Source organism: Fukomys damarensis, unplaced genomic scaffold (assembly GCF_012274545.1).
Source record: "Fukomys damarensis isolate Sample0158 unplaced genomic scaffold, DMR_v1.0_HiC HiC_scaffold_30, whole genome shotgun sequence".
Classification (NCBI taxonomy): Eukaryota; Metazoa; Chordata; class Mammalia; order Rodentia; family Bathyergidae; genus Fukomys; species Fukomys damarensis.
This window is the reverse complement of record NW_022900942.1, coordinates 13,187,339-13,215,297: the sequence shown is the minus strand read 5'-3', so window position 1 is coordinate 13,215,297 and position 27,959 is coordinate 13,187,339. Positions and strand designations below refer to the sequence as shown.

The window sequence follows — 27,959 nt, the reverse complement described above, 5'->3', positions numbered from 1 at the left end:
GATTAATTACAAGACATGTACAGCTCACAAAGCCTCTTTATACTTATATTTATGACCAATGCATATAAGCTTTTTTCTCATTCTACAGGAAGGGGATTTTGCAAATTTCAAAAACTAATCATTACCTTTACAATGATTTTCATCCCAAGGATATACACAGTTCTGGAGTCCATTGCAGACCAATGTGTTATTAATACACATGTTACTGTGGCAGAAGAATGTATTGCCTTCACAAGGAGCTAAAAGCAAAAAAAACAAGACAAAAGAATTGTATCTTTTGCTCAGAATTAAATCAATCACATTCCAAATCTAGAAATAAGAACATTAGAATGACTGGTTGCCACAGGGTTGAGACGCAGTTGTTCTGTGGCTCTGAGCATTGCTGCCGAGCTGGTTGTTATTTCCTGTACTACAATAAAAGCAGGCACTTGGGCCTGGTGCTCAGCCTACAGGAATGGGAAGGGATCTTTGCCTTCTTCTGTTTATTCCCAGGGGTGTTTTGGGTTTTGGTTTTTAAGATGGTTCATTCACTTAGCAAAACTTATGTGCCTGCCACAGCATAAACTATGCATCACACTTGAATGCTGCTTGTATAAGTTTAGTTTTACTATGCCAAACACTTATTTGAAATATTAAAATAATTTTCAAGAGTATATGCCAAATGCAGTAGTACTGAAGAAAATAAAGGCAGGGTGGAAGTGAGGAAGAGAGAGAAGAGGAATGGACAAAATAAGAACTTAAGATCTATCATGTACAGGTACAAATTCCCAATGATGGATCTGATCGTACAGTAGACCTAAGTGTACCAATAAATCTCATTTAAAAAGAAAATAAACACCAAGCCAAGCCAAACCTTGTAACATCACTTAAGCATATGAAAAACAAAAGAACTCATGAAAATTCAAAAATAAAATATAATTAATTCTGAAAAGCATAAGAAGAAATGTATCAGGCTCATATACAGTATATATTTACTCTACTACAAAGCATTTTACACATACCAGTGACAATGAACAGTGACCATGATCTTCAGATTATAGTACACGTTTATGCAAAGGAAGGTAAAGCTGGAATCTCAAGAAGATATGAAATCTGGACAATTAATTACCAGGATATGTGAGAAACAAATATAGCATAGCAAAATATTAGATATAATTTTAACATTAATTAGGAAAACCACATTTCTTTAATTATTAGAATAATAGCATATTTTCAAAGCTTCTATCATATGTTACATTATGAATTATATACTTTACAGAGAATGCTTTAATGCTCACTTTTGTTTTTGTCTTTCTGAACATTGCAAATATTTCATTAAATATAATTTTAGGATTTATTTTGCTCAATAATATTTTGTCAGTCCTTTTATAAATAAATATCTTAGAAAATGTATACTAATGCAACCTACACAATTTAAGGTAATTAATCATTCAAGATTTAATAATGATCAATGCTGTCTAAACACTGCTTAATAATGAATTATTTCCAAACCTATGTATTATTTGTGTTTTAGAATGCTAGTTTCTTTACTATATTTCTATACTACTCAAGATGGTCAGGAAAATACTTTGCATAAGACAACTTAATAGTATTTTAATACTCATAGAGAAATTCTTATAAGGAAAATACTAAAATTCTGAAAATCAAAAGTAAGGCAGAGAGAAGCAACTCAAGACAAATGACTCCTCCTGGCTTTCTGCACCAGAGCCGTCTCAATAATAATAAGTTATTTCTTCCTTCTGTTCATTTCAATTCCTTATTAAAGAGTAAAAACATGTAATGTTTAGGTAGAAATAAGAGTAAAGAGTACATATTGGTAATTTTAAAAAATATTATTTTATACTTTATTGGGTTAGTGATTTACTAAGCACAGTACAAATTTATTATAATGTAAAATTTAAGGATCTATTTAAGGATCTATTTGTTATTGCAAAAACCTGTTTCTTACCATGAACTGAATTCACATTTCTGTACCCCACCTCGATTGTTTCTGCGGAATTGACCTGGTCTGCTAAGCAGATAATGAATGTTATTCTAAATTTGTCCAAAGAATATAAAATTTTCTGTAAATAGATTGGAATGGCTACCAGATGCTTTTGTAAAAAGTATCATTTAACAAATTGCGATGGTTTTGAAAGTATAGTCAATCACCAAGTAAAGAATTCCTTTAAAAGAACATCTATGTTAATCTATCTTCCATAATGAGTTGGAAAAATAGTAATTATTAAGTAGATTGGATTTGTTTCAATATATATAAATTTATATATATAAATACTTAAATAAATTTTAGAGCCAGGGATTTAGCTCAGTGGTTCAACCATCTGCCTTGCAAGTGTGAGGTCCTGAGTTCGATCCCTGTACCAAAAAAAAAAAAGTAATTTTATTCTGTGTTTAAATGAAATACGGTAGTTTATTGGTAAGAGCACTGCAATTTGTATTTTAAATAATTCAGGTGTGGTGTTGTTTTTGTTCTTTACTAATTTTGAAACCATGAATGTGTTGCTATCAGTTATTAAATATTAGTGGTCCCTGGTAATGAAATAGATAATGCAGGAATGACAATAAATCACATGCTTGGAAAACTTCTTGACAATAAGTAATTATGCAGATATGCCAAATAATTAGGAATCATTTTTACTTTATTTTATTCTCCAGATAATGCTCCATATCTTTTCTCACTTAATTTTGCGAGTGCGTATAGAATTGCTATGCAAATGACAAAAACACACAAGTAATCAAACTCTGCTCTGGTTAAAAAACAGATCTTTACTGTCTTATACATGTAAAATAAAAATAAAATTTGTCTTATAGATAGCAAAAATATGTTAGATTCTGAATTTCCTTGATATGGCTTGCTGAATATTTCTCTCCAAATACAGATAGGCAATGGGTCATTATAAATCTCCATTTTCCTCTTGCTTAAGAAGTAAAATGTCACATAGTACTGACCACCTCAAGCCAATGTTCCCAGTGCTTTCCCAGGAACCCCAGGACACCATGCACCAACACCGACAGTCACAGGTAGAATTTACCCACCATATCCACAGTATGATCATGATCTAAACAGTGATTTGTTAGGATGCAGTGCAGCAGTCTCGTCAGCCAAATAACTGTCGCATGTGTGAGGTATCATCCGTCCTGATTTGCACAATACAAAAAGTGTATATTAAAATGCTATGAAGTGATTCTGCGGTCACTGTGGTCTCCTCTCTCATGAATCAGTGCATGCACATTTGTGAAAAGACGGCTTTTTTGGCTATGGGATTGACTGTACTTTACATGAATCATAGAGAGTGGTCTCCAGACACCAGCAGTCTGGGACTGAATGCCCCGACAGCAAGACAGAGGGAGGGCAGGCTGGGGCTGGAGGGCAGGCTGGGGCTGGGGCTGGAGAGAGCTATGATCCTCGAGGAACGATTGCTTATTGCTTGAGCACAGACATTTTCATTAGACAGGGGAGGGCACTTGATTCCTGGCCTCAAACTCCCAGCGCCACACCTTTTAACCACCGTGGGCTTGAGCCTGCTAGTGAGTCAGCTATGTGGCTGTAGTGGCCGTACTCCGGGTGAAGGTGGTGCTTCCCTAGGGGCTGTGGAAGGTGCGAGTGTTGAGCAGTGTCCGCTGCATGGAACAGATATTCTAGAATGACTGCTACCTGGCCTTGAGGACAGTTACGCAGAACCAAACTGTCGGATTTTAAAGCATAGGTACAGCTCTACTTAGCTATGTGAACTGAGGCAAACGCACTCAAACATTTTCCATTTCAGTCACGTCTAACAGCAACAATATTAACTACCACATAGTGACGTGAGAAGTAAATGTGTAAACTTCTAAGCACATGAAGGAGATACTGTCTGTTACATAGTACATGGTAAGTAAATATTAGCTGTTTTGAACAATTGCACTATGACAGTTATCAGAGTAAAATAAGACTTTGCAATATTGAGGAGACATATGATATAAATAAGCTAAATGACATCTGGGTGTGATGGTACATGCCTGTACATCCAACTAGTTAGGTGGCTGGGGTAGCGGATTACAAGTTGGAGGTCAGCCTGGACAACTTAGCAAGATTCTTCTCTGGGTTCAAGCTCTAGTACTAAAAAAAGTGATTTAACTGATATTACATTTGATAACTTGTAAGATAGGAAGTATCATATAGATCCACACTAGCACTATGTGTCAATCTATTTTGGAAATGTATGCATAGAGTTTTCTTAAAATTAAGTTTTTCTAGTTATCTTATATCTTGGAAAGTATATGACTCTGATACAAGCATGCTCACTGTAAAACACTATAGTTCAATTACAAAAAGGAAAAAATAGAATTAAATACCATGGCTAAAGCAAAGTTTAGGATATGCATAAATAGAAGCAAGGTTTAACTGGACAAGATGGCTAATTTTAATATTCAATTTTTAAAAGTTTAACAAGACCATCAAAACAATACATGTTTCTTAACATCAAGTTGTAAAGAGAGTTATAAAAGTCCCACTTTGGACAGACAAGATAAGCTAAATTTGTAAAAGAATACATCATGGCCATTTGATTCCAAATTGAAGGGATTTTTTTTCAAAGTATTGGCCAATCCTATGGAGCAGAAATTTGCATAAAAATGACAAAAATTTTCAAAATATTCAGAAATTTTAGACACACATCCGTATTTTGAGATTATCTACAGGTACCTGATGGTATTTACATATTCAGTTTACAATGTCTTCAGTGAGTATGCATCCACTATTTCATAGCAAAAGTTACTGCAAAATCTAATTGCACAGGAGAAAAAGACATAGATTGTGTGAGTCACTAAGAGATGTGTGGTGCAATACCTTCTCAACCTCTCCTACACACAAAGGGTTTGGAGAACTCCTGTAGGAAGGAAACTCACAACTTTAAGTCATATAATTCTAATTTTATTTGTTTACCACTTAATAGATGAAATAATAATTTTTTTAAAACTTTAGGAAATTTTGCCCTAGTGCTAAAAAATTATTGTAGTAATGACATTCCTAATTCTTAAGAAAATATAGAATAATGTGTGAGATTATTAAGATATAAACCTTTCTACTAATGAGACTATGCTTTTTTATTATAAAAATTTGTGCATAAAAACACTTTGGGAAAATTTCATGGTAAATTCAGCAATGATTTGCTCAAGTTATTGTGTAGTTAGCCCTTTTTGAAAAATTTGCAATGTGGACACACACATGTAAGTCAATATAGACATACATATATGTGTATATACACACACAGTTTTGAAATTGTTGAAAAATTGAAAATTTGAAAATTTCATGAAATGAAAACCAAGTGCCAATCAAAAAAGTGAACCTACTCTTTCATACTTTTGGACCAGTAATATTGTAGGTTTTGAATGGCACCAATAGTTTCTTATGTTTTAAAAATAGTTAATAAACAATGCATTTGATGAATATTGTTTCCTTGCTCCTGTGTTGGCTTTAAACTAGCATATGTTCCCAGTAACACCACAAGGTGGCGCGATCACACCAAAGATCAATGACGGTGTCTCTTTCCACATGAGGACGATTGAACCAGAACACACCTGAGACAAAATAAGTTTATCCACATACTGCAGATACATCACTTCTTCCTTAAAGAAGTGAATGATACAGCAGGAGACATGAACAATAATGTTGAGAGTATTTGAATTTGGTTAAGCTAGGACACAAGAAGACTGATAGGCATGACACAAAAAAATGATGGACGTTTCAAAGATCTAATGGATGGATTCAGTGTCTGTCTCATGGAGATAAGTACATACTGTGTCTATTCTGTAATTAGGAGGCTTTAAATTTGTAATTACCTCTTTAAAGCTGGAGTCATTAAAGCTTATTCTAGTAGGATTCTTTCTTTTTATAAAACAAATTCAAAATCCACTACCTAATCTTCAATAAATATTTCAACAAAACTGAAGTAGAACTGGAGTATTTTTCTTTGAAACAGTAATATTTCAGACGGGGTGAAATCGGGTGCATTCAGGGTGGTATGTCCCGTAGACAACAGTGACATTTCAAATACTTGTTTGTTACCGTTACCAAAAACAATATTCATATAATTCAGAGTCAAAGACATAACCGAATTGCAGCAAAAAAAAAAAAAAAAAAAGGAAATGTAAGAGCTGTTTGCTAATGTACTCTTAAAACATAACTTGTCATTGAATTTGTGCTTAAGGCTGAGGACCACATGACCCCTGCCCTATCCATTCCTACTTTGGTTCTTTCCACACGGTCTCCTTACTTCTTGCTTTCTTCAAGTTCTTTTCTTTGAACTTTTACTAGGGGGTGAGTCAGAGTCTCACTAAATTACGTGGCTGGAATTGAACTCAGATGCTCCTGCCTCAGCCTCTCAAAGGCTGGGACTACGGACATGTGCCCCCACACCAGGCTCTTTTCGTTTCTTTCATCTGAGCTCTCTTTAAAGTTCACAGAGCTCCTGTCACACACGTTCATTTATTCTCACACGAACACCTGCTCACACACACACACACACACACACATGCACGCACACATTTACTCATACACAGCCACACACACTCCTTTGGGTCTTCTGCCTTTATCGAATGTTATTCATCATTTCCTCAACCTTTTGTTTGCATGGAAATGTTCACTGATGTGCATGGAAAAGCAGGAGGATGAGGAAATAGCTTGGAGTACATATGTATCTCCTGCCTTTATTTCTTAGAATCAACTCATCAGCTTCAAAGACAACTATTTATTAAAATGTTCTAATATTCAAAATGCTCTGGCACCAGAGAATAGAAGATGCAGCAGCCTATCTTACTGCTCTCCATGGTTGTAAGATGAAGGCAAAGATCCTCATGGTTATAGACACGAAACTCTGGTGCATATGTACTCTACAGAGTTAAGTAATTCATACTCCATAGCAAAATCCAGCACACTCACAATTAAAATGCTTTGATTAATTTAGGTGGCTGAGATGATTTCTTTGCCCTCTGGCCACCATGCTAGAGTCTACTGAAGTCTGTAGTTATTTCCTGGGGTGCTGTGTGCTCTTTTTCTTCTCTCTCCAAATCCTTTTCGTGGGTGACTCAGGTAGACTCAGAGTCCCCAGTCTTCACTCAGGGCTCACCGGGGAGAGTAAGACTTGCCCTGAGCCCTCAGATTTCTACTTAACACCCCCACTTGGAATTCTAATCACCATCCCATTGAAATAAGGTTAAAAGGGCTCCTAGAAAGCCTACTATTATCCTCATTTCTGAGCTGTACCCCCCTTTATTCTTCCCCAGGCACACTTTGCTGGTATTCGTTAAGGGCATGACAATCCCACAGCCATTAAGGCCAAGAGCTCAGATTGCTCAAGTCCTTTATACACTCTACACCCTCATACAAATTGAACATTGCCCCTGGCATTGCTTGTCTTAACTCCAAATCCTCATGGTAGTACTCATTGTTACAACTGAGTTACAACGAGCGTCTACATTTAGTCCACTGGAACGGCTGCTACAGAAAATTTTGCCATTGGAAAAGTAAATCAAACAGCTTTCGCCCTATTAAAAATAATACTGCAATGCTTTCTCATAAAGTTCTGTTAAATTTCAAATGCCCATGCCCCTTGGTCCACCACAATTTCCACTCTGAAAGTCCCTGCTCACCCATAGCCTGCATTAGGTCCTACTGCAGTCAGGGGTTGCAGTCCACTCAGCCTGCACCACTTCTTCCCTACTGTGTGACTGCACAGTGTCTCCTCCCACGGTAGTTCCTAGGACTTGAGCTTGTCTCCTGCATTTATCTTATCTCCAGTATCTGCCTCCTCCTGTGAGAATGTACGGGAGCGACGTGTACTGTTGTAGATCTTAATGAATGCTTATTGGCAGAACTTGATTCTTTACATGGCAAAATTTCTTCAAGAAGCACACTGGATATGAAATGCTATCTTCTCACTAAAGTCATATCTTAATAACAACGGTATTAATTTCTAAGGAATCTCAAACTTTTCTTAATAAAGTTGATGGAAGAAATTACCTGAAATATCAGAGCTACCGTTTATAAATGATTAGATTATGGGCTTTTAAAATGACAAAACTGGAATAAAAATGTATAGCTCACCACTGATTGTTGTTTTTAATTGTAGTGTTCTAATCACAGAAACATGACTATATATCCTTAGTTACTTTCATCATCATTAGAGCATAATACCCAATACCAACAAATCAAAGGAGGAAAGGTTTGTTTGGTTCACAGTTGCAAAAGTTTCAGTCCACACCTGACTGGCTGCACGGCAGGGTGACACGGCACACAGGAAGCTGAGAGAAAGCGTGTGTAAAGGGTGGCGTGGGGAAGAGACAAACCCTTCCAGACTATGCTTCTCACCAGATCTCACCTCCCAAAAATAAGTTAGTTGTAAACTCATCAGTGGACGAAATCAGAGATTACCAGAGCCCATAATCCAATTACCTCTCCAAAGACCCACCTATGGGTGTATGAGGCTTTGGGAGGATATGAAGATGTAAACCGTCAACCATCAGAAATATATATATTCAGTAGATAGGTCTTAATCACTTTTTAATATAAAAATTTTGTTTCAGAAACTTGAGTTTAATCTCAAGCACAATTATTGGATTCTTTTTAAATCTAGTGCTAAAATTGCATATCCTCATTGTTCTAGGAGCTACTGTATTTAAGAAAGAGAAACACATCTTTATGTGAAAATCATGTTCCATAGAGAAGACAATTTCTTTCCCCTCAGATAATGTGAACGACATCATAACTATTTTTCATTATAAAAAATATTGCAAACGTTATGTTATCATTATGTCTGCCGTGATTCGGCTGCACAATGATTTATTCATTGTGTGCAATTAAGCATTACAATTGCCGTGAGAACAATGTCAAATTGCTTCTCGTCCACAAGCTGATTGTTATTAAACCCTGGCCATGTGATCCAAGGTTTGTTTTCAAGACTGATTTATGCATTTCTGAAACAGGCAATGTTTAGGAACATTGTTCCCATAAAAGTACATATTTGGCTTATTATTGAATCTGTCAAATTCCAAAAAAGAAAATAGCAAATAAAGATTAGAGCCTTAATAAAGATTAGAACATTAATAAGTAACCTTGTTTATGAGTGTGCTAATTTAAGTGGTAGCAATGCAAGATAACAATTTTCTATTCCAAACATACACTGTGTATTTTCAGAAACAAATGTAAACTGCAGTGGCTGTAAAATCAGTCAGAGGAATCAGTATCTGTTTTCTTCAAGGATCCTACCAAAACTTATTAAGAACTCTGTTGCCTATAATTGTGTCCATGAGATTCTTTGTAATTTAAAAGCAATGGTGTCCTAAAATAGTCTATGAAACTTCTACAACATTCCCTAAGTAATTCAATGAATATGCACAGAATCCAGATTTATTCAAATGAGATAACTTCTTTTACCTAAAAATTGCTTTATAGGACTGATTTTAAATTTTAAGTATTTCATTAAACTGTTATATATAAAACTTTTTTCAATAATTTGAGTTAAATGAACAAATCAGTAATAAAATTCCATCAAGTATCCATTAAATATTAGATAGTTGTTTGCTTTATGGTCAATTAGACTAAAACAAAAGTTTGGAAAAAGGAAAAAGAAGGAAGGAAAGAGAGACAGAGGGAGGGTGGTTCTTAACAGAAGACAACATTTTATATCATTTTCCTTTGCTCAATAGCTTCAGTGCATTTGAAAATAAAATATTAACTATCAGAGTTTCAGTATGTTGTTCTCCTGCTAACAGATACAGTGCTAGCCTTTAAATGCTGCCTTTAAACTTCTGTTCCTTTTCAGACACATATATTTAAGACTTTCACCTGTCCGTAATGCTTCTCCTTCTTTCTAGAAAGAGAACTGAGGAATAAAAACTAGTCATTGTATATAACTAAGAGGCCAACACTGAGCATGTGCTGCTAAACATTTATCATCCCATTGCATATTTTTAGAATGAAATGATTTTTTTCAAATAGCTGATTTGTGTTTCTACCTCTGAAAATGTTTAACATTAGTGTTTAATGTCAGTGCTTCCCAGATGCCCTGAATTAAGCCTCTTTGCTCCACCATGCCCTCTCTCCATGATGTTTTTGCCATAGAGCCAGCCAATTATAAATGATTTCCCCCAAAACTGTGGGCCAAACTAAACCCCTTCTTTGTAGTTATGGTTTTATGGGTATCGGGTATTATGTGTGGGTTAAGCCACTGATAAGATTAATGACCTCATAGTCCAATCACCTCCACAGGAGACTCAATCCAGTCAAGATGACAAGGAAATTTAACCCACACCACTTCTGACTTCCAGAAATATTAGATAGTAATCTGTGTTGTTTGAAACAACTAACTACAAATTGCTTTTTTACAGTACCAAAACAAAACTAATACACCTTGCCAATACCTCAAATAGCTGGTTGCTCAAGTGATCAGGATGTTGAAGTACCTCTGTACTTCTGTAGAGATGGATATGGCCAAACCACACAGCAAGGGGGGCCACAGGAGGACAGAAATAGAAATGGATGAGATCACTAATGTGGGACAGCAGCCCTTTTCGGCCAAGACACTCTGACAACTCATGTACCACATAGTCGTGATATGTGCCAAGCATATCTCTACTTTCTACCTTTTAATGAGTTAAGGTGAATTCAAGAATATACTCAGGGCATATCAAGTGGGTCTCTTGATATTGCATCTAGTGTTCTAAGGGCATTGCAAAAATGAGGGCTTACATGTCAGATTTTGTCACTAAGTAAGTCATCAGTTGTATGTGTTTTGGATGGTAAATGGTGAAGAAATTTGATTGTATTGAATTCATAGTGATCATATAATCTAAAAGAATAAGTCTTTAGCTTATAATATAATATCTTCAACTATTTGTACAATTAAAACAGCATTGATCATTTATTTTCTGAAATTTTATAAGTTCCAACTTTATTAATATAGAAAAGTGTATAGATTTGTTTTGTTTTCTTAGATTAATGCATCCTTTCAGGAAGTCATATTTCTAGATTTTAATTTTTACCAAAACAATACATATGCATTGCATAAATGACAAAAATACTGGTAATAACTTAATTTCTTTTTTTGTTTTGTTTTCTTAGATTAATGCATCCTTTCAGAAAGTCATATTTCTAGATTTTAATTTTTACCAAAACAATACATATGCATTGCATAAATGACAAAAATACTAGTAATAACTTAATTTCTTTATCTTCTGCACAGGTATATTACATATATAAGATGAACTACATTAAATATGTATTTCATATAAATATACAAAAGTATATTAGTAATGCATATGTGTTTTGTTTTGTTTGCTGCTTGCTTTTGCCATTTCTCCCCCACCCCCTCCAGTGTGGGTAATCAAGCCCAGAGCCTCTAGCAACTGTGTAACAGCTCTCACCCACATTTTATATTTTAACATAGTTTGCTGCCTGTATTCATAATACACAAAACCCAAAGTTAATGGAGTTTTTTTTGTTTATTTGTTTGTTTTTTGGCTCACTGTTTGTAGAAGTTTTAGTGCACAGTTGGCTGGATCCAAGACAGGGTGGCATGGGAGAGGGGCATCACAGAGGACCAACAGTTCAGAGCAGGCAGAAGGCCAAGAAACAAGCCACAAACACTACATTCTTTCTGTCCTTTTATATTGTATCTACTTTTAGTGTGGGTAGCACTCACATCCAGGATGGGACACCCTGAATCCTACCCAGAACTACACCAAACCAATCAGTAGGCTAATTTAGTGATCACACCCTTAATCCCAGCATCCCACATTCTAGATCCTGCCATCCCCACCCATGAATGCATGGGCTTTGAGGGACATTTAGACACAACTTTTAATACCACTTAAGCATTTTCCATTTGTCTTCATTTCTTTTTAACCTATCACAGGTAAGTAATCATAGCGGTCAATATTTTAGATTAAAAATGAGAATTTTTCTTTGCTTTTCTCTATTTTGGAACTTTGAATGGCTCCTTGGGAAATTTGTACTTTCCTACCAGCAACACACACACATTCCTTTCACAATGGAATCTCTGAGTTGAGTATTTCATTATTTTTTAAGTATTTGATAGATAAGAGTGGTGTGTCATTACTATTTGAATGTACATCTCTATTTACTACTACATGTAGGTATTTTTAATGTACTATAGACTATTTGCAATTCATTTATATATTAATTATTCACCGCCTCATTTTCTAAGAATACTTACCTATTAGTTTTTGGGTTATAAATCCTTATCCTTTACTGTCTATTGTTTATTATTTTTCAGCTCATTTTTTATTTACCTTGACCAATGATTTTTATATTAATACATATCTCAAAATTTACATATTTGAAATAGTGATGTTTTCTTTTACACATCATGTATTTTATGTCTACTTTCAGAAGACCTGCCAAAGTATGACATACATTCTACAATTCTCCCAGCATAATTTTTGTACTGTTAATATTTATATCTATGCCATCTGGTGTTTATGTTGCTATGTGGCATACATAAGTAAATACTTCCTACATTAATAAAGTATTACTAATTGTAATAATAGGGAGGTACTGAGATCCTTAGAGCAAGATGTCAACTTATACTCAACATTAAGTTGGTGACATTGCTTTCTCTAGTTATATAATATTTTCTTTACTTGGTGAAATACTGAGTGAATACAATACATTTGATTTTAGTAATTCTTCAAATTTGTTATTGTATCAGATATCACCTTTTCTAGTTGAAAAATGTTATTGTCAAACAAGAATTACTGATGTGAAATGTTAAATAAGAAGATTAAGATTTTTCTTTCTTTGAAAGCTCTTGATTGCTTAAAGAAATCTAACTTTGAAAATGTGTTAGTTTATTTATTCATAACTAAGAAAGTATGTAAAGTCGTCTGCATTTTTTCTGCCTCAAAATGCTTGGAAAAGATAAACTTCAGCAAATTATTATCAGCATGGCTGGTGTGCATTGGCAGGATGTTACTGAACATGGCACACTTGGATATTAACATTTATGTTACAATCTGTAATTATTTTTCTCTAGAATCCATCAAATTTAGCCTATTGAAATAATATGACTTTTTTCTTAGTTACTACAAAATTAGGAGTTTGCACTAAGACAGAATGCTGATTTTTGTAAGCAAGAGGCAGATATAAGGCATTACGGTGTTCTAAAAAGAAAAAAATATAATAATTGAACACTGAAATCTATCCAACTAAGATGGAAAAATGCTATTGGAAAAACCTCTACAAGAAGAGAATTCAGTTCTGTAGAATACAGTTTTACTGGTTAATTTACTAAAAAAGTAAATGAGGAAGTGTGTGGTGGGAGTGCAGAAGAGATTACCAGAAACAAATGAACACTTTCTGAAGTCACATACTGGAGTTAAATTTGAATGAATGAAGTAAGGTAGGTAGCATCTTAGAAGTGTCTATCTTAATCAACTTCATACATCAATTCCTGAATGCTTAATCATATACTGAAAAAAAGCAGATGTGGAATAACAGAAATATCACAACAAGACATGATGTGGCTAAGATGATTAGGCTAAGAAACTAGTAACAATCACTCAACTTTTACAGTCAAACTGGGGTTGGAGTGGTTATATGTTCTTCCTTTCACAAAATTGCATCTTGGCACAGCTCACTAACTACCACACTTAGGAACAGTAATATGTTAATAATTATATTTTAAAATTTGATATTTAGATCATTAACAACCCCACATCATTGCAGTAGGAATATACATTAGTTTTATATACTGAGTCACAAATTATCACACATTTATCAGCTTACAGCAACAGCTATTTATTATAGCACATATCTGTATCCCAGAAATCTGGGTAGGACCAAGGTGAGTTCCTTCCTTACAACCTCACAAGGCTAAAGTCAAGAACTCAACTGGAGTTGGGCTTCATCTCAGTGTGAAGGCCACCCTGAAGGTCATCCAAGTTGTTGGAAGTGCTCGGTAATTTGGGATTATGGAACTGAGGGTCCTACTTTCTGGCTGGCTGACAGCTGAAGGACATTCTCAAGTCATAAGAATGACATTCCAGTCCCTACCACATGGTCTCCCATATAATAAGGCAGTTTGTATGAGTGTATATACGGGTTTTTTATTGTTTTGTTTTTGTTTTTCCAAGCAAAAGGAGAGACAATAAGGTCAAACAAAATTCCTAGGGTAATCTTTTGGCTGCCTGTGCTTTCCTGCCCTCACTGCTGCAAAACACTTTCAGGAGAGGAACATTACATATAAATTCACTCAAAATCCAAAATTTCTCTTAAAACTCGCCAGCATGAAATCTCATCACTGAAATCATGTGGTGCAGATGAAGCAAATGGGCCCATATGGCCCTTGAGAACTATCCCATACCAGCCTGGGGTGGTTTCTCTCCTTATGTGAGCTTATGAAACTACAGAGCCAAGCTCCCTGGCCATAGATGAAGCAAATGGGCCCATATGGCCCTTGAGGGGCCCAGCCTGGGGTGGTTTCTCTCCTTATGTGAGCTTATGAAACTACAGAGCCAAGCTCCCTGGCCCAGCATTTCCAACCCTTAGTGGCAGTGCAGATTTAAGAATCTGGCTCAAGAATGGAAGAATGGAAAGGAAATAGTAGTAAGGAGGCTATAATGCTTTTGAAACACACCAGGGTACAAGGTGATTTTTCTTTATCATGTTTCAGAGTCTAGGAAAAATCCTTTGCAGCTTTATTTCTGCTGAGTAATCTTTTCTCATGAAAAGCAACATATATTTGCATGTGTACAATTTTATTCAGATTACTTCATGTCATTAGAAGGTGAGGATTCTGACAACTTTTTATTTTCATTGAGATCTCTCACTGTTCTTTTCAGTCCATTTGGACAGTATTTCTGCTGAAATAATTTTCCCAAGAAACTTGTGGGTCTTCTTTGAGATTCAGTGGGGTTTTTCTCTTTTGGAAAAAAAGTCACCTTTACAATCCCTTTAAGATGATTCTTTTTACCGGGTTCTGGTGAGACAGTGAAGGCCAGGGCCCTTCATCCTTCTGAAGGCCCTGAGGTTGATGTAGAAAACCTGGAAAGTACAATTTTAACCTCTTAAAGGTCTTTCTCTTATTAAATACTATAGCCTGTGATATTTCTGATGTTTTAGCAATGCTTGTACAAGAAAAATGCAGTCTTTTCTTTAAGCCACGGGTTCAGCAATTATTTCTGACTTGTAATATCTCTTCTACCGGAAGACGCTGGGAAATTCCCAAATGGACCTGTTCTGATGCCTTTTTTCTTTAATTGTTCATCATGTGATTCCTTTTTTTCCCTCTCACAGGTTACTTTTTTGTTGCTTCTGTCTGTTTCAAAGGGAGGGAATTATAGGAGGCTTCTATTAAGAGGCGAGTCTTTTTTTAATGAGAAAAAAATTAAATGGAACTCAATTTAAATGGAACTCAAATGTTATTATATCTACATTGCTTTATTATATGTAAATCTGTAGCTCAGACTTGTTAGTCTTTTGTCACATGTTAATTTGAAACTTAAAACATTATTTCTAAAAATTATTATAAACATTCCCTATAACCTCAGTATTTTTATCTTTTTATTTGTATGCCTGTTTTCAATCAAAATATGTTACTCATTAATCAAATAGTAATTACTTAATATATTATGGTGTAAAAGCTGTAAATAAGAGCAGATGAGAAGCTAAATGTAGAGTTTCAGAAGTCGAAACTAGACCCTGCTCATGTTATACACCCATCATCACGAATTCATGTTCAAACACAGAGCAAGATTGTTTCAGAAAAGGAAACAAGTAATTCTATTGGGACAGGCACTTTTCATTAAGGTCTCTGTTTTTCCGTATTGGAAGGCTAATCATAAATACACAGTTTGATAATAATTGGTTGTGAATAAGTACATTCAGAATAAGAGTATCACCAAATATAATCAATTTTAAATAAACTGCATGATTCTTTAAGATAAATTACTTTATTAAAAGTTGTCATTTCATATTATATATTAGAGCGATCGAGTCAATAAAGTGAAACAGCATACTTTAATGATGAGTGTAAGAATTTTCCAATACATGGCATATTTATCTCAAATCAGATTCTTTTTAAACTACAGTGGGCTTCTCATCTAAATCTGTCTCTTATTTATTGCTTTTTGAACCATGATAGTGAATTAGGTACTTATAAAACAATTTTACAATTAGCTCAGAACACATCTGAAGTGCTAAATACTATTTCTTAGAGAGTCCTTCCTTGCAAAATATAAGCCACAACTCAATTGTACAATGTTTTGTCTTCTGTTTTGGATCACTAGTACATGGGGTCTTCTAAGAGTGGACTAAATACATCAAATAATGTCATTTAGGATGTTTAAAATCATGCAACCTAACAAAGTAAAAGATTGCCCCTTTGGTAATAATACAGATTTGTGTCTTGCCTATCAAGGATATGGTATGGGAGCCATTCTGAAGACAAAGAGTTTTGCAGCAGTAAAGACCAATGTGGTGCCATGAGCTCAGCAATAATCCCTGATGAGACAGGAAGAAATCAAAGGAACGGATGAGCCAGGCAGGGGAACTGCCATGCTCTACCCAGGAGATGGAAGGCCACAGGCATTGTTTCTCAGCCCTGGTTGCAATGATCTTACGGTCTCCCCATCACTTGTATTAGTGAATTTTTTGTTGCAACTATCATTATCTAATACACGTTTTATAAAATGCTTCTCATGTGTACCTGCAAGCTAAAAGGCAGAGGACTTTTCTAAGGGATTTATACTTTCCCTTAGAGATTCATTCTTCCCATGTCCTCTAGTTTATGCAGATACAAATGTAAAAGTATGATGACTTGAAATTCTATTAACATTGGTATTCATCCGTCCTCAGGTTAGTATGTATCATAATAGAAGTCCTGCACTACAGTTTTGTTAGAACGGTTTTAGTCCTTGGAAATTCTCATGATTATAACATGTAAGTATCATGTGTAGCCAGAATATGTATTAAATAGGAACAAAAGCATCAAAATTCTGCTTGTAAAGTACTTAAAACAGTGCTGACGTCTGACCTGAGCTGTTCCCTATTTTCCTTCAGACTTCCTTGTAGAAAATTGAGAGCTCTATCACAGAAGTGTCCCTCAGTGCCCAAGTTATACACAAGAGGCTTCATGAGACTGGGATGCAGACTGCTATTCTTGCCTCAGTCCTATCAACAAATTAAATATGGGATTAAGAGTTAGCAGGGAAATGCAATTAACTTCCCTGGACCTTTTCTTTTTTTTGTTTGAGTTCTTATAAAAGAGGGATGGAAATAGACAATTTCTAAACTCTCCTCTGACACCTGAAAAAAATACCCTTTTGTCCTAACATAAACGTATTTAACAGATATCATTACACTACTGAGTACGTTCTATTTTAGTCCAGGTAAGCTGCCATGACACAATGTCATAAATTTAGTAGCTTATAATCAGCAGAAATTTTATTTCCTAGGTCTAGAGGTTGGGGATCCAAATCAAGTACCCAGCAGTTACAGTGTCTGGTGATGATGGCCACTGTTTTTATAGAAACCATCTTCTCTTTCCAAACTCAGCTGCCAGAAGAGGGAAGAGATCTCCCCTCATTTTTTTTGTAAGATTACTAATCTCTCTAAGAATTCCCCGATCTCACCAAATATCACCTCATGAAGGCCCTACTGCCACATACTGCCTCACCTTGGAGGTGAGGATTGCAATATATAGATTTTTTGAGGTGACAAAAACATATTAATTTTTAGATATGTTATATATTTTATTGGACTAAAATTGTGTGTGTATATATATATATGTAAAGAGAAGACAATTTGTATACCTATTCTTATGAAATTAATACGGTTTGTCCCTGAAGACTGGTACTGAAATTTAATCCCCACTGTGAAATATAAAAAGGGTGGAAATCTAATATAAATATGACTTTTAGGGATGTAATAAATATGGTTTTTAGGAAGTAATAAAGCCATCAGAGTGGAACCCCATGATGGAATCCTTGTGGCTTTATCGGAAGAGGGATAACCAAAGTAACCCATGTCTACTTCTCTTGCACGTGATGGATGGCTGCACGGCCTTTGGTGTCTGTCAGCACATAGCCCATTGTCACGTGAGGTTCCGGACCTTGCACCTCCAGAACCATGGGACAAAATAAAACTTCCTTTCTTTATGATTTACACAATCTGTTTTCATCATCAACAACGACAATCACCAGCTGAAGCAATAAAAATGTAATATAAAGTCCTTTCTTAGCCACTAATAGGGAGGAAAATAATGATATCTGAGCAACTTGAATCATCCTAATCCCCCAGCTTTTTCTTTAAGGTCCCAATAATTCAGAGCCCCTAGTTCTAAGTGGAAGTCTATCCCTTGTTATTTTGAAGTTTTTTTCTCTTATTTGGAATATCTTGATTATACATTACATGATGATTTCTAACCTTGGTATATATAAAGGTAGAATTTTGCACCATTTTATCCAGTGTGAGGGGGCTTTGGGGGGATCATCATAACAAAAATTAACTGGAAAAAACCTCAATCTGTTTAGGATGTAATCACCAAATGCCATAAACTGAGTAGATTATAAACAACAGAAACTTATTTCTTACAGTCCTGGAGGATGAGAAGTCCAAGAGCAAGAAAGACACTCACTGGTAGATTCAGTGTTTGGTCTGTGCTTGTCTCCTGGTTCACAGATGGGGCCTCCTCACTGTGTCTTCACAGGGTAGAAGGAGACGCAGTGCGGCACACGAACACTTTTATTGTTGTCCTCATCCCATTTATGAGGGCTGTGCCAGGAGTCACTTTCCTACCCGACCTCTAACAGCCACACACTGGTGATTAGGTTTTCAACATATGAATCATGGAGGAACATAGATACTCACACCATAGCTGGGAGAATGACGGAGGGGAGACAAATAGGTTTTGGAAGGCACTTGCTATAAATGTGAGGAAAGGCACCCTGCATTTCTGAATCACTAACTGATAAACCTCTTGAATGACTTCTAGCTTTAATGCTTGTCACAGATAATAACATTTGAGCTTTTATCTTTAATAGATATATTTGATGTACACACAGTACAATTTGCCAGTTCTTATCCCTGTAGATATCCTGAGATTGTAGAGGTTATTAATTCATTCTGGAGTTGAACGGGAAAGTACACTTTAGCTTTTTTTAAAAATCTGCTGTCAAATATATATGCTTCCTCTTCACCAATCATGCCAGAAGACACTACGTTTTCGGGCTGATTCACTACCTATAGTCAGTATCTTTTATAGGCAGCCTTCAATTTTCCTGGTTCGCAGTTCACATGACCTAGACATTTCCTCATAAATTGTACTCAGAAGTTTTCCTACAAGTTTCAAACATTGGTCTTACTTTTGAGACATTAATTCGTATCACCCAGGCCAAGGTAGTTATCACATTTTCAACCACAGTAACAACACAAAACTCTGAGGTTAACAGTTCTCTGTGGCATTTCTCATGATTCTAGATGGTTCTACATCTATGCAAGCCTCTTCCAGTTATTCTCCCTGTTAAAACCCACAAAGGGCCAGGGATTTTGGCTCAGTGGCTCACTGCCTGCCTGGCAAGTGCAAGGTCCTGAGTTCCATCCCCGGTATCCCCCTCAAAATAAATAAAAATAAAACCCAGAAAAACGCAGGCCAGTCCTTTTTCCTTTTGAGCAGTGCATCTTTTCATAAGCCCAAAATCTCACATGATGGCTTAATTTCCATCATATTCAGATTTATGTTTTTTTTTTTGTCATTTATAATGAAAGTAGTGGCTCACACTGATTTTGAGTAAAATAGCAGTTTAAAAATCATAAATCAGGTTTGGCGTGGTGGTGCACACCTTTAATCCCAGCACTCAGGAGGCTGAGACAGGAGAAATGCTATGAGTTTGAGACCAGCCTGGGCTACATAGTGAGTTCCGGGTCAGTCTCAACTACATAATGAGATCCTGTCAAAAAAAAACCAAACCAAAACAAAACAAAAAAAATCCTAAGTCAGTGTTTTATATCATCATATAGTTAATTTGTAAAATACAACAGTATAAATTTAATATAATATAAAATTTAGGGTTATCTCAGTTATATTTTATAGTGTTGTTAGGATACGATGTCTTTTAAAATATTTATTATATCATTTAAAATATTAGATTCTGTAATTTTGTTATTAAGATTATACAAAATCAGCTGTCAATATGGTATTATCAAAAGCCTATCAAAATATTTAATAAAATAGAGAACTTTGTGGAATGCTTAAATCTAGCCAATCAGCATAGTCCACTACTTTATGCTTTTTCTTTCTGTAGGCAAAATAGTTAGTATTCACCATGAAAAATTCTCAAGAACAAAATGTATTATTACTAGCTACATTTAATCATTCTACAATATATACGTAGTTTAATACACCATGCTGTACTTGATAACGCATATTATTTTGTCAATTAAAAACAAATAAAAATTAATTTTAAAAGGTTAACATTTATATGTAATGCAATATATATATAAAATTTGGAAATGCAGAATTCCAAAATTCCTCACCAAAGGCATAATTCATTGGATTTGGCAAAGCAGTCAGCTATGAGATACCAAAAAATGTTTTCCTGTAGCCTGAGTTTCTTCATATTCTAGCAAGAAAATGATGAGCAACTTTTTTCTCCTCCAAACACCTTACTGAAATAGAGATGCGCCCTCTAACATCTTAATTAACTATTGAAATGAACATGTGGATATTGACATGTTGTTTAAATCTATGACAAATCTATGAAAAAGATTTAACACTCTGAAAGATGATATCAAGATTTAGTAAAAGTGAGTGACATTGACAACGTCTGGTGCTTTGGAGTTCTCCACTGAGTAACTGGAGGGGAATTTAAAGCCACAATTATTTATTCATTATATGAATCTGCCTAATATATTTAGCATTTGTGATTTTTAAAAACACACTGGCCATTGTGCTGCTGCTAATAGGAAAAATCCTTGAAACTCCAAAAATATTTTTAACTTTTCTATTTAAACAAAATTAATATGGCTTGGAAATAGAGTGCCAACTCCTTAAAGCTGAATTTCTCAGGATTCTTTTTCATTTGCATACATGCATAAAACATAAATATTCAGGGATTCTGAGGAACATTCCAAATATATCTATTAATGATTCATCAGTATCTGTTAGAATATACTTTCCTATAACTATTGCACTTAGTACATCACTTTGAGAATCATTTATTGTACCAATTTAGATATTTCTTGAAATATTTTCCACTTGCTCTCTTACAAGCAATTCTCTTTCCCTGATTGTGACAGTACTTGCAAACCTATTTGAAACAAATGGGACAGCAAGAAAAGCTTACCAAATATTTTTATGCAGGTATTTTCCTTTTAAGAATTAAACTGAAATTTCACTAGAAGCTACAGCATCAGTTCCATATGCTTGGTAAGAGCTAAGTGAAAGGTAAATACAATTTACTATGATGTGAGCCCTGAAATAAGGAATCTGAACATAACAGTAACACTCTCCTATCACTGGATCAAAATGAAGGAGAAAGAATCTCCGTGATTTTCACAACTCATTAGGAAATACCCTGCTGTGCTCAAACTGCATGAAGAAAACACCGTTACCAGCTTATGAGACTTGATCATATGACATATTTGAAGGACAGTCAAGGGCTGAGAATCTTACGTTCTTGAAAGGATGTGAAGAGCATCTGAAATCGGCTGTTTCGGCTGCCCTCGTCTGCCCACATGCGGATCACCCCAAGACCTGTGCGGAGCATCACATCGTTAGCCACAGTGCTACAGAACTTAGCTTTCAAATCCTCCACGGAACTACTTCCGTCATAGACAGCCACAAAATTCCTTTTGCATTCATTTGAATTCTGCATCTCATAGTCCAAGAAGCGTAAGTATATCTGTAAAATAAAGATAAAATGATTTCTTTTCAAAATGTGATTGTGAAGCAGAAAGTACCAGAGAGAGCTTCCTTTCTCATTTTCAGTCTCACAAGATGGTGTTGATTGCAATCAACCTTATTATTTTTTTTCCCCACTTTGTGGATAGCAGGAAGCTGGACAAATAAGAAAATATTTTGTTTAATGTATTTTTGCAAATGTTGTTATCCTTTCTTTACTTAAACGCATCATTTTCCTTAGTTGTGTATTTTGGTTTAAATGATTCTTATATCTTCCCATAACTTATTTGGAGTTAGTTATTAGTTTTACCAGCTTATACACTGCTTACTTTGGTTAGAAAAAAGAAGTTTCAAATGTCTTTAATACGTAGCTTTAAATTCCACAGCTTTTTATTTCCAAAGATGTATGGAAAGAAATTGTTCGCATTACTACCAAAGGAAAATAAAAACTATTAAAAGACAGTCTCTAGGTCCAGTTTGCTTAAATTTTTGAGCGTAACTACACTATTTAATTTTTAAAGTGGGGCATATTAAAAACTTTTAAAAGGAAAAGCTAATCTATGATCATCCTGTCCAGAGTTACAGACAAGCATTTCCCTTACTTCCACACAAACACAAATTAAGTTCACATTTAATAAGTTAAAAAAATACTGTGCAAGTTACATTACTATTTTCGAAAACTCCTAGTAATTTTATAATTTTCTATGTTGTCATAGTCAGATGTGGGAGCTCAGATTCAGAAGGAACAAGTTGGAAATTAGGCATGAGGTACCCCTAACACCCCTGTTCACAATCCTTCCACAATGTCAATCTGTTTCCAAAACTGATTATTGGTCAATAGGCATTGCCTGACTCTGTGCCAATGTTTATTCAGAACCACAAGCCATCAATTCAACCAGAGATGTCTATAAAGACATTTGTTCATTCATTTAACAATTCAGCAACATTCACAACTTGTTCTCTTACTTGGTCATGGGCACACATCATGGCATTGTAAACATAAGGGTGAACGAAAGAAAACCACTAGTGAAAATGTGTGTCAGCTAAATCCTGACACCAAGATATAATCTTAAGATGTAGGAATTATATATAAAACAAAACAAAACAATAAAAGCCTAGGCACTGTCAGAGAGACATCTGGAATTGTTCTGGAATAACAAAAGGGCATCTTTCACACAGGTTGCTTCTAAATGTTGTTTTATCTTTAACATGCATGCCTATAGGCTATTTCCTCTCAGATTCATACCCCTCTATGTAACGTGGAATTAAACTAAAGATATCCATTCAATTAAAATTCATTTTTCATTTTTATATGCATTTTTTTCTTATTTTATATACTACAAATCTCATGCAAAAACTTTTTCCAAGATCTGGAATATTTACCCCAAATTTAACATTTCACCATTTAAATTATCTTTTTTAAAAATTTCAATTATCTTTAGCCCTTACTCAGTGTTCTTAGTGAAATATGTACTAGCCTCTGTTCATTTCTCTTTAAAAATAGTTGTTTTCCATGTCCACTGACACTTAATGACATTTTAACTGTCTCCTAACTTGCCTGGATGTTTGTGAGGTATAGATTTCCAAGACTACCTCACATACCCAGCCCGAAAGTTAAAAAACTCAGCTCAGTCTATGTTAGATTTCTAAGCAACAAATCTAGTAATTGCACTCCTTTAATCAAGATTATTAATTGGCATATAATTTTAAAAATCATAGACAGACATATTTGCCTTCTCATAAGAAACACACATTCAATACACTTATTTTGAAAAATGTCAACCTCTGCACCCATGACTGTAGGCATGGCATTCTCTATGTTCAGCTAGCAACTTCCTTCTGATTTGTCAAGGCCTCATTCAACAGTTGGATGCCGATAAAAGAATTTCTCACTTATCCCACACCTCAATTCTAGCAGAATTTTTCCTCTCCATTGTATGCTAAATTATGATTCTGAACATTATTTGAGCTATTGTCCAGGTGGTTCGTTGTTTTTATTAAACTGTGCCCCTGGAAAGTTGGGGTAGTGGTCCATAGTATCACATTCTAAGCATTAAACCATGTTTTACATGAAGCGAGCATTCCATAAAAGTTTTTGGAGTGTATATACTTATGAATGACTAGTTGGAAAATCTGTGTTTATTAATTCATTTATTGTATTTGTCAAATATTTATTAGACATCGACATGTCAAACATTATTTTAAGTGCTATAAAATAATGATAACCATATTGAATAGTCATTTTCTTATTTATAGTAGAAAACTATCAGAAGTAATTCTTTTTTTGTTTTTTGTTTTTTTTTTTTTTTTTTTAACCGGGATTGAATTGAGTGCTATAAAATAATGATAACCATATTGAATAGTCATTTTCTTATTTATAGTAGAAAACTATCAGAAGTAATTCTTTTTTTGTTTTTTGTTTTTTTTTTTTTTTGGTACCAGGGATTGAACTCGGGACCTTGAGTTTGCAAGGCAGGCGCTGAAACCACTGAGCTAAATCCCCAGCTCTCAGAAGTAATTCTTGAAGATAGAATGTAGCTCTAAAGTATGACACAAAAGTGCATGAAAATATGTTGTGGAATTGTAAGAAGCTAAAAATGAAATGTGATATCCATAGTGAAATACTCGATATAACTTTGAGAAGAAAAATAATAGAAATAGGAAAAAAAATGAATGAAGTTGAGCAATAGTGGAAAACGGTAGAATTTTACTATGCTTTGCCTGGTAACAAAGGTTTCATACACAGGCAATCTGCGACAACATTCAGGTGGAAGCTGTCCTAAAATTTCCAATTATTTAGATGATGATTTTTAAGTTAACTGCCATGGTCATAGTCACATGAAACATTCACTCCAAGAAAGCCTTTATAGTTTACCTGCCCAGGTAATTGCTTTATTATATTAAACCAAAATCTCAAATATTACCCACATAGCCCATCTATGATCTACTCTTCCAAATGCAATAATAAATTGCTGAAGTTATACTGAGAATTCCAGAAATGTCTTAATTTAAGAAAGCATATATTTGAAAAGCATTATACCTTCTAAACCCTTGACAGCTACTCTATTTTGTTTTCCAAATACACAATTTATCTAAAAAGAGTAGGGTTTTCAGATGACCTTTACAAAAACACTGGAATAAACAATAAAACAACTTGTTCAAGAAAGTCAGCAAATAGATACAGAAGGCTTTAAATAGAATTAAAATTCTCAACTCTGGTTTTACATTCTTTTCACCACACGACTACCCTCCTGACACACACTGAAAATGGGATAAAAATATAAACTAAAATGTAGGTACAAGTTTGACAAACTTGTAGAATGCAACAAAAAGTTAAACATATATTCTAAAACATACTTTATCAACTCTCAAAATAATATGCAGTTTAAATTGACATTATACAAATTTACCCATAGAGAAACAAACATAATGGTAAAAACCACAATATATTCCACTATTTGAAGTGTAGCACACAAAAACTTCTTTCCCAATAGTTTTAAAAACCTAATAATCTACCCACATAAGAAAAAATATGTAATTAATGTTTAATTACTTCAAGAAGCACCTGCTGTTTGACTGGTGAAAGTATTTCAGTCACCTAATGTGTCTGAACAACTATTTCAAGTTTCTTACACTTCATGCAGAAACATAATTTGAAATGCAAAAACTATTATTAGGGGAAAAATTGCTTGGCATATTAACAGTAGCTTTTGGCCTTTCTAATACATTATTTCATTCAGTTCTCTAAACAGCAGTGAACACTTGTTAGAGCCATTTTAAAATGAAGAAAAATAAAACTCAGAAAAACTAAGAAACTTTTCAAAGTGGCACAGATCCATAAGCCATGAGTTGGTACTGTAATGAGATTGATCTGATGTTTGGTTACTCATTGTCAAAATACGCAGGCTCACTCACAGAAAACTTCTAAAACATCCTCAATGACATTCTTCTAGAAAGAAAGTTATTGAAGGAAATGAAACAAACTGTAACAAATAAGTAATCAAACAAAAAATAGATAAGCAAAGCCAGAAGGGCTAGGAAACATGTAGACTGTCTAAATATAAATGAAATTCATAGAATTTTAAATGTGACCCTTTGAATTAAATGGGTGTCTTAAAGTTATTTAGAAATAGGTTCACTTTATACATGAGTATTTCTATAGTTAGGAAGTCAACTTGCATGCTTTGTCATTTGACAGTTCTAAAGTGTCTGAATTTTTCATGAGGTGATTGTCTTGTATGTGAAGTAAGATGACTGCTATCAGCATACCTTCTGTATTCAAAGGATATGCTTATTAAACAGAATACCCTTTGTAGAGGAAGTGAACAATTACTATCACTAGACTTTATATAATCTGCTCTGAAACATTTCACAATTTTTTCACTTTAATTTTTATATCATGTAGCAGAAGAAATAAAATATACCAGTAGAGAATTCTACTTCACTGGGACCAGAACAGATAGTGCAAAAGCTGAAATTTCATTACCCGAAAAACTGATGAGGTTTTCTCTCACTAGCTCTATGTCTGTCACATAAAAACTCTGCGTGCATTATGATTGGAATGACCATTTCATTAGCTTAAAACTTGTGCCATAATAATGCTAAGAGAAAGAATTACTTGAGGCAGTAAATGACAGAAAAATTTTCAGTCCTTCTGCATAACTCTAGCAAAATAGTCAGATTATAATCTCTCCCCAGTGAATCATTTTGATGCATTCTTCTTATTAATCAATCGCAAGAGTTGGAGCTGACAAGATGATTTATTAAACAAGGCATGGGAAACTTCAAAACATAAGCAATTTGTGGTGATATCTGTTTTTCAAATCACAATAATATGGAAGGCTGAATCCTTTTTATATGCAAAACAAATAAAATCTGGCTAACAATTTACTAGGTAATAGTTTAACAAACAAAATTTAATACCAACTGCTCCACCTGATCCCTCCTCCTGTGTTATGAATATATGCAGTAACTGAAGACTTGCCGGTTTTCTACATGACTTCAATATTCCTGGATTCTTTTATTAATAAAATCACAGTCTAAAAATTGTGTAGCCCAGGATATGGTGGTTGCTACTTTATCAGTGACTGGACCTTTTTGCTTTATAATCTCAGGTAGGATATTATGTGAATTTTGAGGCTAGTAATATTCCCTTTATTTGGAAAAGAAAACTAGGATATCGTACTGTTTTCTGAAATTTTAAAACACATAAAAACAACCATAAATCCTGGTATAATAATATTAAAATGATTTTCAGGTAGGGAAAATATAAAATATTTTAAGACAGTCTGAGCAGCCCTCTAAATTCTAACAGTAAAAAAAATGCATATTTCATTTATAAAAAAAATTTAAAACATAACATTTTGGTACATATCTAAACAATTAAAATTTTCCCTTTATCAAAATGTATTCTCTTTTTGGAGATAAGGGCAGGTTTAATCTTCAGAACCTTTAGTGCTTGTCACTAATCAATTATAATTGTTACCCATAGTCTATTGCATTAGCTTTCCATTGCTCCATAACAAATTACCTCAACTTTAGCAGCTTTAAGTAGCACTCATTTATTATCTCACAGTTCTACATTTTAGAAATATAAAACCCAGATTGATTGTATTCTTTACTAAGAATGGAAACCCAGTTTCTTGCAAGATTAAGGTCCTGATGACTACTTATCCGGGCTCCCCTTCCCTCCCAGCAGAGGTTGCCTGGCGCTCTGGTTCTCTGACTGCTCCGGTTCTCTGACTGCTCCTTTGCTCACAGCTGTAGGAAAACTCTACTTTTGATGGGCTCATCTGTTTAGATTAAGCTCACTCATACCATCTTCCTTTGGGTTGAATTCAACTGATTGGAGACCTTACTCATGTCACAAAACTCCTCTTTGTGAGGAAATTTAAGATGCCTGCTGTTTCCTTATTTCCACTGCTCATGATTAGACCTAGAAATCTTGAGTGTTTAAAATCCTGCCTTCAGCACTTTTCACCATCATACAAGTAATTTTATCAAAACTATACCATAAAAGACAATTGAGTTTGTATATTAATCAAGATTTATGTTTTTTTTTTT

At 34.6% G+C, this 27,959-nt stretch overlaps 1 protein-coding gene across 3 annotated transcripts in view; it reads right to left on the bottom strand.

The window, feature by feature from the left end:
* Positions 1-27,959, bottom strand: part of Neto1 (neuropilin and tolloid like 1) — a 106,326-nt gene that overhangs the window by 7,064 nt on the left and 71,303 nt on the right. For all 3 annotated transcript variants that reach the window (XM_033757458.1, XM_033757460.1, XM_033757461.1), the window contains exons 4-5: positions 21,669-21,897; positions 126-239 (exon numbers count right to left, since the gene is read on the bottom strand). In XM_033757458.1, the coding sequence (XP_033613349.1) occupies positions 126-239; positions 21,669-21,897 (343 nt within the window). The remainder of the gene's footprint in view (positions 1-125; positions 240-21,668; positions 21,898-27,959) is intronic.